The following is a 14,032-nucleotide window of genomic DNA, read 5'->3' on the forward strand; positions in this document are numbered from 1 at the left end:
CTCATTCCTACTGTACCATTACCCAGCTGGGTGAACTTCTGACACCCACGTGACCTCTCAGGGTCTGTTTTCTGCTCTGTAAAATGAAGGAATTGGGATCAACCATCTCTAAAGTCCTTCCCTGCACTAAACTTCCACAGTTGCACAAATAGGAGAATGAAAACTACAGTGTCGTCGATTTTACATATTATTAGCCATTTTGTCTGTGACACAAAAATAGAAAGAGCGAAGAAAAACGAAGTGAATTGGGGTAGCTGCAATGAAGTAATAATAACGTAAGGCACATCCGGCCTCCCTCTGGAAAGGCGGCGCGGACCGCCCAGGCTGGCGCCCGACGGTGCGGGGAGCTGAGGGCGCGCGAGTCCCCGGAGCCCGCCGAGCTGGAAGCGGGCCGCGGGGGAGGCCCCTACCTCCGCCCCTGGACCTCTTGGGCCGGGCCCGGGAGCTGCCGGCTGGGGAGGGGTCGACACGGCGGCGGTGCCGCGCCACCGACGGATGGCCAGTGGCGGACCTACCTCTCCGGACGCCCGGCAGAGTCCAGACCGCGGGTGGCCCACACAGGGGCTGGCGGGCGCACCCACGCCAGGCCCGCCCAGGCCCCCAGCTCCGCCCGGCCAGCCGCTGCCGTCTCTGAGCCGCGCGGCTTCTGCCCCTGCGCCGCCGCCGTCGCCGCAGCCAACACGGAAGCGCCGGCGCCGGGACCCGCCTGCGCGGACGCCGGACCACGTGGCCCGCGGAGGCGCCCGGGGGCGGGGCGGGGTGGAGCAGAGCCTGAGGTCCCCGGAGGCGCCGCCAGCAGAGTCCTGGCAGGTCTGGTGTTTGCGGTGAGTGGGGGGCGGAGGGCAGTAGCGGCGCTGTCCTCTGCAATTATGGAAGTTTTATATCCTATTAGCTGCTCACTGACACCTTAATCAATTTTGGCTTTTCTCCTTTCTGGACGCTGAAGCCGGCTTTCAGATCTCTAATGTGTGCCGAATGAATGAAAGCGCCTTTACATTCACCGTCATCGTCGTCATCATCAGCATCAGCATCAAAACCATCATCCAATGCCTGAGTCCAAGGGCGTGAAGAGAAAGCTGCAGTCAAACAGATCTGGGTACTGAGTGATCTTGATCAAGTTACTTATCCTGTCAACCTTGTTTACCTTACTTGTGAAATGGAGAAGTTGACACCAGTGCCAACACTGGGTGGCTGTGGGGTAAACAAGATTAAGTATGAAATGGGCTTAATTGTTTAATTCATGTCTGCTATCATTAAAATGATCATTATTGTTCAGACTTTCAGCATCTTTCTTCAGTAGACCATTAAGGGTTTCTAACTAGCCTAAGTTGCAGTGTTGTTCCCTCCAATACACAGGAATACAGGAGATCTTTCCAAATGCAAATCACATCCAGAGACTGAAGTCACTGCCCTGCTTAGGATCCATTGTGGCTCCTTTGTACCCTCCTGATAAAGGCCCAGCTTCTGGATATGGCCTACAAGCCCCACCCCAATTCAGTCCCCTCCTACTTCTCTCTCCAATTATTTCATCATTTTCCCTCAATTTATGCTTCACTAACACCTAATTGTTTATAATTTATACCCCCCAACACACCCTTCCAGATCCCCAGCTTGCCATCTCTAGTCTCCAAGAATTTGAAACCGTGGGCATAATTACCTCCCAGCTCTTTAAAAATTTTACTAGTTTTTATTAAACTTAGCCTCTTCTTTGACATTTCCCCCATTGTCCTGAAATGCCTCTAAACCCCAGGATTTTTGGAGTCCAACCACTGATCTTTTTACTGTCTCCATAGTTTTGTCTTTCCCAGAATGTCATATAGCTGGAATGATATGGTATGTAGCCATTTCAGATTAGCTTCGTTCACATCGTGATATGCATTGAAGTTTCCTCCATATCTTTTCATGGCTTGATAGCTCATTTCTTTTGAATAACATTCCATTGTCTGAATGTACCATGGGTTTTTTGGTTTTTTTTTGGCCCTGCAGCATGTGGGATCTTAGTTCCCCAACCGGGGATGGAACACATGCCCTCAGCAGTGGAAGCACAGAGTCCTAACCACTGGACCACCAGGGAATTCCCCTGATGTACCACAGTTTATCCATTCACCTAATGAAAGAAGTCTTGGTTACTTCCAAGCTTTGACAATTATGAATAGGGCTGTTCTAAGCATCTTGTGTGTGTGTGTGTACATAAGTTTTCAACTCATCTGGGTAAATACCAAGGAGTGCTACTGCTGGATCATATGGTAAAAGTATGTTTAGTTTCGTGAGAAACTGACAAGGCATCTTTCAAAGTGACTGCACCGTTTTGCATTCCTAGTAATGAATCAGAGTTCCTGTTGCTCCATGTCCTTACCAGTGTTCTGGATTTTGGCCATTCTAATAGCTGTGTAGTGGTATCTCATTGTTGTTTTAATTTGCATTTCCCTAATGACATATTACATGGAGCATCTTTTTATATACTTATTTTCCATCTGCATATCTTTAGTGAAGTGTCTGTTCAGGGCTTTTGCCCATTTTTTGACTGGGTTCTTCATTTTCTTATTGCTGAGTTTTAAGAGTTCTTTGTATATGTTGAATAGCAGTCATTATCAGGTATGTCTTTCACAAATATTCTCTCCCAGTCTGTGGTTTGTCTTCTTATTATCTTGACAGTGCCTTTTGCAGAGCAGAAGTTTTTAATTTTAATGAAGCCCAGCTTATTTCCTTCACAGGCCATGCCTTTGGTGTTGTATCTAAAAAGTCATTGCCATACTGAAGATCATCCAGGTATTCTCCTATGTTATCTCCTAGGAGTTTTATAGTTTTGTGTTCTACATTTTGATCTGTGATCCATTTTGAGTTAATTTTTGTGAAGGGTGTAAGGTCTGTGTCTAGATTCATTGTTTTACATGTGATGTCCAGTTGTTTTAGCATCATTTGTTGAAAAGACCATTTTTGCTCCATTGTATTGCCTTTGCTCCTTTGTCAAAGATCAGTTGACTATATTTATGTGGGTATATGTCTGGGCTCCTTTTTCTGTTTCATTGATCTATTCATCTATTCTTTCCCCAAGACAATTACAGTAGCTTATACTCTTGTAGTCAGGTAGTGTTAGTCTTCTGACTTTGGGCTTCTCCTTCAATATTGTGCTGGCTATTCTGTGTTTTTTGCCTCTCCAAATAAACTTTAGAATCAGTTTGTAGATATCCACAAGACAACTTACTGAGATTGTGATTGGGATTGCATTGAATATATAGATCAAGTTGGGAAGAACTAACATCTTGACAATATTGAATCTTCCTACTCAGAACATGGAATATCTCTCCATTCCTTTAGTTCTTTGATTTCATTCATCAGAGTTTTGTAGTTTTCTTCATATAGATATTTTACATATTTTGTTAGATTTATACCTTAGTACTTATTTTATTTGGGTGCCAATATAAATGGTATTGTGTTTTTAATTTCAACTTCTACTTGTTCATTGCCAATATATATGAAAACAATTGATTTTTGTATATTAACCTAATATCCTGCCATCATGCTGTAGTCACCTATTAATTCCAGGAGGTTTTGTTGTTGTTGTTGATTCTTTTGGATTTTCTATATAGTCATTGTCATCTATGAAAAAAAAAAATTCCGGGCTTCCCTGGTGGCACAGTGGTTGAGAGTCCGCCTGCTGATGCAGGGGACACAGGTTCGTGCCCCGGTCTGGGAAGATCCCACATGCCGCGGAGCGGCTAGGCCCGTGAGCCATGGCTGCTGAGCCTGCGCGGCTGGAGCCTGTGCTCCGCAGCGGGAGAGGCCACAACAGTGAGAGGCCTGCGTACTGCAAAAAAAAAAAAAAAAAAAATTCCTCCTCCCCAATCAGTATACCTTTTATCTTCTTTTCTTGTCTTACTGCATTAGCTAGGACTTCCAGTGTGATATTGAAAAAGAGTAGTGAGAGGGTACATCCTTGCCTTATTTCTGATCTTAGTGGGAAATCTGGTTTCTCACAATTAGGTATGATGTAAGCTGTGGATTTTTGTAAATGTTGTTTATCAAGTAAGGAAATTCTCCTCTAGTGCTATTTCACCAAGAATTTTTATCATGAACGGGTGTTGGATTTTGTCAAATTCTTTTTCTGCATCTATTAATATGATCATGTGATTTTTCCTCTTCAACCTGTTAATATGATGGTCTACATTAATTGATATTTGAATGTTGAACCAGTCTTGCATATCTGGGATAAATTCCACTTGGTTGTGGTGTATAATTCTTTTTATACTTGTTGGATTCAATTTTCTAATATTTTTGTTGAGGATTTTTGCATCTATGTTTATGAGAGATATTGGTCCGTAGTTTTCTTGTAATGTCTTTGTCAGGTTTTGGTATTAGGGTAACGTTGGCCTCATGGAATGAACTAGGAAGTATTCCCTCTGCTTCTGTCTTCTGAAAGAGACTATATAGAGAACTGACATAGTTTCTTCTTTAAACATCTGGTGGAAATCACCAGTGAACCCACCTGAGCCTGATGCTTTCTATTTTGCTTTCTATTTCTATTTTCTATTTCTAAGTTTCATTATCAATATAGGCCTATTCAGATTGTCTATTTCTATTTTGTATACCATAAAATTATCATAAGGAACAAGGGAAAAATCAAAACAATTTTGGAGGGGAAGTCCCTGGTGGTCCAGTGGTTAGGACTTGGCGCTTTCACTTTCAAGGGCCCAGGTTCAATCCCTGGTTGGGAAACTAAGATCCCACAAGCCATGCAATGCAGCCAAAAAAAAATTTGGACAAACAAAAACTGAAATCATTGACTATCAACAAACCCTACTCTAGGAAGGAAAATAACACTAGGAGGAAAGTCTGAGATGTAAGATGGAATGGTGAGAGACGAAAAATGAAAAATCTAAACAAACACTGATTATGAAAAGAAAATGCCTAATTTGGAGAGTAAACAAGTAGACTAGATCTAAAATATTGAATAAAAATAGCATTTAAGATGGGAGCTGGTGATTGGTATTAAGTGTTTTAAGGATAGAGGTATTGATTGCCTTTAGAGTAAGTATGCATGTTAAGAATAGTGGTAACCACTCAATGGATATAAATAGAGTGCAGGCACTTCAAAACCCTTAGAGGAGAAAACGGAATTAAAAAGTCCTTAGTCAATACAAAAGAAGGCAGGAACAGATGAAAAAGAATTGGAGAATATGTTGAAAAGTTAGGCAGGGCCCTTACAAGGCCTTTTATGCTGTATTAGTCAGAGTTATCCAGAGAAACAGAACCAATAGGATATATAGAGATTTAGATTTATTATAAGAAATTAGCTCATATGATTATGGAGGCTGGGAAGTCTTAAATCTGCAGTATAGGGCAGCAGGCTCAAGACCCAGAAGAGCTGATGGTGTAGATGAAGTTTGAAGGCATGCTGCTAGAAGATTCTCTTTTGCTTGGGGAGGCTGGTATTTTTGTTCTATGCACATCTTCAACTGATTAGATAAGACCCACTGACATTATGGAGGGCAATCTGCTTACTCAGAGGTCATTGGTTTACATTTTAATCTCATCCAAAAACACCCTCCAAATTGACACATAAAATTAACATATACCAAGAGTAAGGAATTTTTATTTTATTTTAACTGAGATAGGGGGCCATTGGAAGATTTTAAAATGGAACTGATGAACCTGATTTATGTATTTTTAGAGTATCCAGGTACTAGATGAAAAGTAGATTCTAGAGGGACATGAGTAGAGGTATAGAGACTAGGTGAAATCAGTGCAAAACATGAGAAAAGTCCAGACTCATGGTATATTTTGGAGGTAGTTCTCTTTGACAGGGCTTGTTGAGAGAGTGGATGTGGGAGTGAGGGAAAGAATGTGATCAAGGTTAAGCCCTAGGTGTGAGGCCAAATCAACTGAGTATACAGTATTACCATTAACTGATCTGGTGGAAAACTCGAGGAAGAGAAGTTGGGTGGATAACAAGTATGGGGTGGACATATTGAATTTGAGATGTCAACTAGATAACCAAGTAAAGATATACAGTAGGCAATTATAGATAAGAGTCTGGAGTTCAGAGGTGAGAAAAGAACTTGAGATATTAATATCTGAGTTATCGGGGTACAGACTATAAATTGTTGTAAGTAAAATCACTTACAGAGTGAATATTGATAAAGAGGGAGTTTTTCTCTTTCTCCACCAAATCCATTGTCCACCCTTGTCTCCATCTTTGGCCCTGGGAGGTTGCAAGGACTTCATCAGCAGAGCCCAGCACATACTGGCTTCTGGGTGGATTGGGTCAATAGAGAACTTGGCGGGAGTTTGAAGGAAGGAGAGGGCCATGATCAGCTGGCAATTGAAGGTTGGTGAAAGCCCTTTGCCATTACAAAGGGCATCAGAAAACATCTTTGTAGGCTATGATAGTTGACTGATAACTGTAGCTGGAAGAAACTATAGTCCAAGGCTCATTATGACTAAAAGGGATTTGAAGGGAACAGAAAGGCAACTGACAATGTTCAATGCCAATGGGGCATTTTCTAGGGACTATAAAGCACTTTATAGGGATTTTATAGCACTAATTCAGTAGTGCTCCAGTTTCTAGGCTCCATATCTCCTGCAGTACACAGGGGTGTTGTGTATCTGTTTATATTTTTATCTCTTACCCTAGTCTGGGAGAGTTCCTTGTAAATATGCACATGCCTGTATAGGCTAAGCAGTTTTCAACATGCCTGGCTCACAGGTTTGGGGAATATATGTGTTCCTTAAGCCTTGGAATGACTTTCACCTCCTGGTTAGAATCTCAATTTTGAAAGGTCCATTTAATTTAGATGTTACCCTTCTAAGTATTATTCCCAGAACCACCCATAATTAAGGGACCTCAGGCTTTGCAGATATACCTCTACTCAGGCCTTCATTTGTAAAAGCAAAACAAAAAGACCAAAAAAGATAAAACAAAAAAAACACCCACAGTGAGACTGAGGCATACATATATAAAATATATCTCTCATTTTTTCCCTGTTCTTGAACTCCTTCTCCTTCACCAATGAATTTATGAAAACTTTTATTAAATGCACTGAGAATAAAATGAAATATATAATAAAACTGAAAATGTTTTTGAAAAACCATAGTATTTATTACTTTGAGTTTTGAAGAATTAAAAACCACAGCTCACAACATATCCTCAAATTAATTCTTGGCGGCTTAAAGAATTAAATATAAACGCGCGCGCACACACACACACACACACACACACACACACGAAGAAAACAAAATAGAATATTTATTAAATCTCTGAAGATGGAAAAACTTCCAGAGCTTAGAAAAGTATTCAATATCATAAGAGGAGGATGAACAGCTCTTACTTTGATACCTAAAAAATAGGACTTATTTACTGTGTATATTACATAAAGAATTCATGCAAAACAATTTAAAAATACCCAATGAGTAAGAGCAAAGGGCATGAAAAAATAACTCACAAAAGAAGAAATGCAACTGATGACCAACATATGTAATAATGTTCAATATCACTATTAATTCAAGTTAAAGTAACAAGCTTCTGCTTTCCGCCCATTTATTCGTATGGGTCTCAATTCCTGTTACTAAGCCGCCTTCCAAATAACAATTCACAGTGTTCCCAGGAGTACCCAAGAGCACCACTTTCATCACTATCATTTAGCATCACCATCTTAGTTTTTTTAAATTCATATACTTTCACCTTGTACTTTTGTTTCCCAGAATTTATATCAGGCTAATAATCCCAAATATGGTGAAGAAAGTTTCATTACAGCATTTTAAAATATAGTACAACAGTACATAGTCTAGCAATAGGAATGGTCAAATATAGTATATCCACTTGATGTATCTGAGTATTAATTGGAAAGGAAGTGCAAAATCCTTTGCCTATTTTTCCATATTTCACTGACTGTAATTATATTACTTTTTGTCTTAGGGTCTGTCATATGGGCACTACCTCTCCTTCCTGAGTGAAATTATGTGTTCTTTTAGTTGTAGTAAATATGACATCTAGACAAGCTATGTAAGAGGCACAGGCTGGTTGAGCACTCTCCCTGACCCTTGGATGGGCATTGCCTCAGCCTCTTCCTGAAGTGGTCGGGTGGCAGCCTTGAGCATGGGGGTAATGAGCCCCAGTGAGCACCGAGGGGTGGCCACTCACTCTCTTACTGCTTCACTCAGGGACGACATTCAGGGTCCCTGGACACCCAGTCAGAATATTCTTTCATTGTATTCAGGACACCAGTTGATGGATTATTTATAATAATATGCAAGCATAATTTCTAAACAAAAAATTTTAATAACAGGTTTTTAAATGATGCATGTTCTCCTTTCTCACTGAAGAAATGTCATTCTCCCTTCCTAGGGACACAGACCTCTTGACCTAACTTGCTGAAGAAAACACACCTTGCAACCATTACAGGTGGGGTGTGAATGCATGTAGGGGGTGGGGCTAGGGAGTCTTGGGTTCAACGGAAAAAATTTTCCTGTGTCTTCTGTAATATTTTTATATTCTAAAGTACACGCACACGCACATGCCCACACAAGTGCCCAAAGGACTCTGGCCAATGAAATGCCCCAGGAATACTGACACCATTATGGTGGCTTCCAAGATGGACTTACAGTGTAGGAGGTGGTAAAGGAAGAGCAAGGCTCTGGAGTTAGTCTGATCAGGGTCTGAATCTGGATTCTACTACTTATGTGATCTTGGGTAAGAATGTGTATTAATACAATGTGTGAGAATTTAATGAGGTACTGTATGTAAAGCCAGTAGCACACAGCAAACAGCCTGGAATGGTAGCCCTGTCTGTGGTTATTCTAAATAGAGTCCTACATGTAATGAACTGTAATTTGCATGCGAGTGTTAGGGACCTGGAATGTCCAGAGCTATAAGCTGCTCTGGAAATTTGATTCCCCACTCCCTACCCAATGCTCCTACCTGCTGCACTCTATTAAATAGATTTACTTGAAGGAAGACACTCTGTGGAGACAGGGATGAAAAGGGAGAATCACATGGCATTTGGTCCCTTGCTCAGCTCAGGGATTAAGTTTCTCCCTCCTCAGGAGAGAGGGAGCATTCATCCCACTTCTCTGCAGAACTCAGCAGTTCCAGAACAAGGATGGATGAGCTGTGAGATTTCTCACACCCTTGGGTTTGTACAGTTCTCAGAGTGAAGCCATATTATAGAACAAGATCCCCAGAAGATGGCAGATATCCAGTGGGTGTGGACTTGCTCTGGAGCCTATGAGATACTCCCTGCCTCTCAAGAGATTCCTGGGGGTACTTTTCATGACACTGCCCTTCATAAACGTGAGGGAGCTGAAGCAATAAAGTTTGGGTTTAATTGCTAAAGGAAACTTCGTATACCCATAGAAGAAAACACAATGGCTGAGGAGGCCTGTGGGCACGTTAAGAACACTGTGGGAAGATGGTAAATTAGCAGTACTAAGAACTGTGAAGAGAAGAGGGGGTGGCACCTTACGGTGCTGGTAAAACTTGGCAGCTACTGACAGCTCCCAGTCTCCTGAAAAAATAATGATTCATCTATGGGTATATCAGTAACTCTTCAAAGACTTTTGGGGTTTATCCTAACTTTGACAATAGGCTTCTAGTTTTTGTTTAAAACTTGTTTCATTATTAAATATATCATATAAAATATATATAAAACAGGCTTCTAGTTTTTAATTAACGTTGTTGAAATTGTAGGTACCAAAGACAACATGAATGAATCTGAAGGGCATTATGCTAAGTGATATAAGCCAGACAGAGAAAGACAAATACTGTATGGTATCATTTAAATGTGGAATCTAAAAAAAAAAAAAGGTCAGACTCATAGAAGCAGAGGGTAGAAGAGTGGTTGCTAGGGGTTGGGGGGAGGGGAGAAAGAGGAGATATTGTTCAAAGGGTACAAACTTTCAGGTATAAGATGAATAAATTCTGAGGATCTAATGTACACCATGGTAACTATAGTTAATAATATTGTCATGATACTTGAAATTTGCTAACAGTGATTCTTAAGCATTCTTACTACACAGACACACACACAAAGTAACGATGTGAGGTGATAGATGCATTAATTAACTTGATTGTGGTAAATATTTCACAATGTATACCTATATCAAAATCATCACGTGGTAAAGTTTAAATATGTATAATTTTATTTGTCAATTACACCTCAATAAAGCTGGAAAAAAAGAGCTAAATCATTCATTTTAGAGTTTAAGAAACAAAGCCTCATCGAAACTGAGATTTACCCAAGGTTAAATAAGATAATGGTTGTACCTTTCATTTTTTTAAAGAGACAATCTTGCTATTTCACATGCTAGATTTCTTATAGTCCTGCTGAAAAACTGATAATCTTATTTTTAAAATCTCATTCAAATTCAGTTTAGTAATTTTCCTCTAGCATGTACTTCTTGATAATGTCATATGAAAAGACTCTAGATTTCATCCTTCTCAAATATCCAGGTGATTTCTAACTACAGAATAATGTATAAAGCATGTTTCCTTGGATACTTGAGAAAAGAAAAGCAGCAGCCATTTAGTTACCTCAAAATCCATTTATTTTGTTGGGAAAATGATAAAGTGTCTTTAGGTTCATGAAGTCTACCAACAACTCCCTATGTTAAAAGTGTAACCAACATTTCTATTTTATTTATATCCATGTTAGTTTTGTTTCTTGAAGCTTTCTAACATTTACTGCATAAAGGACTTTACATTTAACAGAGACTGGCTTTTCTGCTGAAAATATTAAAAAGGAAAATGAACAATAGATTCATTAAGTAAAATAAGTTACCTAAATATTCTAAATGGAATTCTAAATGGAATAACTTTTGTTAAAACCTCAAAGTTCAGGCAAAGAGCAACAAACTTTACAATTATATGAAAACTTAGGCTTACAGAAGAACACTCCTTCCTGGCTGGCAGAGCTCTGAATTCATTTGAAGTCTGGCAGCCGTGGTGTATCACTCAGGAGGGAAAAGTACATCAGGGAGGGCCAGATTTTCAATCTATTTGCTTTTTATCCCTTTCAGGTAACTCTTAAGATTCTGGGTGCAGTTACCCAAGCATTCTATCCATTGACTGGGTCTATATTTCTAAGAGAGAGAAAGGTCTGTAACTTATGATCGAAGTCAATGGGTCTAAACTGAGGTTCCTTGTATTTTCTGGTCATCTTGGCACCCAGGTATGTAATGAGTTCACATCTCTCCATAAACTGCTCCATCTTCTTCTTATATTTTTTTCTTGTGTACTCAGAACCTTTGGGATTAAAGGCTGTAGAAAATTTCACAGGACTGTGAATGTTTTTTGTTAGGTTAGTTATATATTATCTTTAATCATTATATTAAAGAGAAGGAGAACTTTGTGTGTGATTGAATTGCACAGCTATGGCCAAGAAGATATCCAAATCCCAAATAAGATTTGGGGATTATTCTACTTTAGATCATAATTGTCTCTATTCACCTTCCTATATGGAATGGATTATTGAGTGCTGATTAGGTTACTCGTAGCCCCTGCTTTAGAAACTAGAAACTCAGTTTTGATATTTTTGCTAAAATATTTGCTACCAACACCACACACACCCCATGCAAGTGACCAACCCAACTCAACAATCCTATTTATTACATTATACTACAATTAATATTAAATTAGTTATGAGTAGCATATCATTTCTAGCAAAAAAAAAAAGACATACCTTTTAGATGAAATGCTATATAGAGTAGCGCAGATCTCTGTACACTTAAGAAGGGGAATTTGGGCTTTAAGCATCCTGCTGCATTCATGGCTTTAATTAGAGCAGTTGCGATACCCTGCAGGTAAGGAACGGATTATGTGTATATTTGAGTTTGTTTTATTTTCTTGTGGCAAATAGATAAAGAGGTTATTCTTTGCCTCAAATAGCCTCCTGGGGTTGAGGATGGAGCTTACAAAGATAGTTAAATGAGCTCTTAGCCAGCAGGACAGAAACACAAAATACATTTGATTAGGAAAAATAAAAACTACAAATTGGCTTAGCGCCAGCTAGGTGATGGATACGTGGGTTTCATTACACAGTTCTATTTTTATATGTTTGGCATTTTCCATAACAAAAAGTTAAAAAAGAAACGAGGGGACACTGGGCTTTGAGTTGTCCTGGCCCATCTCTGCTTCCATTGTTCAGAACTGGCCAGCTTGCCTCCCACTCTCAGGACCCTGCGCCACCTGACCAGGAATTCCAGAGACCACAGTTATCACTGCAGTCGAGATTCTGGAGTCCCAAGCAGGAAAAGAAGAGAATACCCTTTTCTGGGTGAGTGGCATCTTGCCTTTTGATATTAAACTAAATTGAAGGCTAACCATCTAGGGGAGCTAAAAAAAAAGCAAAGTGATTAGGAATTTGTAAGAAAGGTATGAAATTGTGCCCTAGGCAACTGTTTTATAGAATTTTTTTTAAAAAGCCTTTAAAATAGTGGTTGGCTACTGATAAATTTGACTATATTCAGAAAGAGGTATATTTAGAGAAATAAGATGTGATTGAGTAGATAGCTTCATGCAGATTTTGAGCAAAATATGTGTTTGGTGGTTCAGTTGTGGTGACACCTCAACTCAACTCTTTTGAGCAGGGGGAAAAAACCTCTTAGAGACTGAATTTACACATTTCAAATTAAGAAAAAGTTTTATAGACACTGAAATTCAAAATAAGAAACAAACTACAAGTCAGATGTAAATAATTACCTTACTCTTTTTTCACTGTAGTGCAGGTATTTGGGAATTAGCTATGGAAACAGGAGCTTTTCTCACATTTTATTTTCATAACCACTCAAAACCAAAATAGGTTAAAAGTGGATTTGCAGGGCTTCCCTGGTGGCGCAGTGGTTGAGAGTCCACCTGGCGATGCAGGGGACGCGGGTTCGTGCCCCTGTCTGGGAAGATCCCACGTGCCGCGGAGCGGCTGGGCCCGTGAGCCATGGCCGCTGAGCCTGCGCGTCCGGAGCCTGTGCTCCGCAACGGGAGAGGCCACAGTAGTGAGAGGCCCGCGTACCGCAAAAAAAAAAAAAAAAAAAAAAAAAAAGGTGGATTTGCAGCTTAAAATCAGGAAACTCTGCCTTGAATTTCATTGTTACCAAAATAAAAATTATTGTTAAAGAAGAGATTGCTTTAGTCTTCTAAAATCTATGCATAGAAACTCATGTAAGTGAACCTGTTCCAGATATCCAGGCAAAGGCAGACTCGTGAGATTCATCGGTTCCTTTAACGGGGGAAGTTTGTAAGGAAGCTTCTGATCCCAGTATTTCAGTGGCGACCTAAGAACACAAAATCCATTAGACGGATGCTCACAAATGTGCTCATTGTGTGTACACAGGAAGGTGGACACACAAGAGACAGCTGAAAGATAACGTTCACTGCCTGTTTTTCTCCCGTGGAGAAAATGATACAAGTGGAAAGACTGGCGCTCCTAAAAATTCATGACGGCCAGCTTTGCCTAGGTCCCTAGCCCTGCTCAGCTCTCCTCAGGGTTCTTATTTTTCACAGCAGCTATATAAAGCTTCCTTTGTTGCCCTCACACTTCTAACCCTCCCAGTAACCCCCACATGGGGGCCAGGCTATCCAAGGAGAAGCATCAGAACGAAACTTCCGCAACTGCTCACCACAAGCAGAGCCACACATAGGCTCCTTTCTCCACACTGGAGCTTACCTCCCAGCTAAGATCAGTCTCCACCCGTTCTTTGCATCCCTGTTCCACCCTCTCTCCAGAAATCTTAAATAGCAATTTCTCTCTCTCTCCCACCTTCGGCATTTCCTTCATTATTGGATCCTTCCCAGGCACCTGCATTTTAACATGCTCGTACCTTTCCCATTGAAGGAAAAAGAAAATCCTTTTTTCACTCCTTCACTCCTTCAGTCCTATATCCTTTCCAGCAATTAATGTCTTTTCTCTTTTTACTGTTAAATTTCTTCAAACAGTGATCTTCACTAGAGGTCACAAACTACTGCACAAATTCTATCTGCAGATGTGATTCGATCCACATTGTAATTTTTAAAAAACGGAATCAGTCACAAAAGTTTAAAAAT

The 14,032-nt window shown here is 40.2% G+C and overlaps 2 protein-coding genes across 2 annotated transcripts in view; one reads left to right on the top strand and one right to left on the bottom strand.

Annotated features, from left to right (window-relative positions):
• The first annotated feature begins 381 nt into the window (after positions 1–381).
• LOC307061268 (uncharacterized protein) lies at positions 382–1,275 on the top strand. Its single transcript, XM_079716324.1, has 2 exons — positions 382–824; positions 947–1,275. The coding sequence occupies exons 1-2, from the start codon at positions 496–498 to the stop codon at positions 963–965; spliced, it is 348 nt and encodes a 115-aa protein (XP_079572450.1). The 5' UTR covers positions 382–495; the 3' UTR covers positions 966–1,275.
• A 9,776-nt stretch (positions 1,276–11,051) lies between these two features.
• The window catches only part of AK9 (adenylate kinase 9), a gene marked incomplete at both ends in the record, with an annotated part of 108,014 nt that continues 105,033 nt past the window's right edge, over positions 11,052–14,032 (bottom strand). Inside the window, 3 exons of the mRNA XM_079716719.1 lie at positions 11,052–11,254; positions 11,676–11,790; positions 13,161–13,263. Coding sequence (XP_079572845.1) covers positions 11,052–11,254; positions 11,676–11,790; positions 13,161–13,263 — 421 coding nt within the window. The remainder of the gene's footprint in view (positions 11,255–11,675; positions 11,791–13,160; positions 13,264–14,032) is intronic.

Source organism: Hyperoodon ampullatus (genome assembly GCF_949752795.1).
Source record: "Hyperoodon ampullatus genome assembly, chromosome: 12".
Taxonomy (NCBI): Eukaryota; Metazoa; Chordata; class Mammalia; order Artiodactyla; family Ziphiidae; genus Hyperoodon; species Hyperoodon ampullatus.

Excerpts from the sequence above, each read along its gene's own strand:
- LOC307061268 (XM_079716324.1), top strand. The coding sequence starts at position 496 with ATGGCCAGTGGCGGACCTACCTCTCCGGACGCCCGGCAGAGTCCAGAC.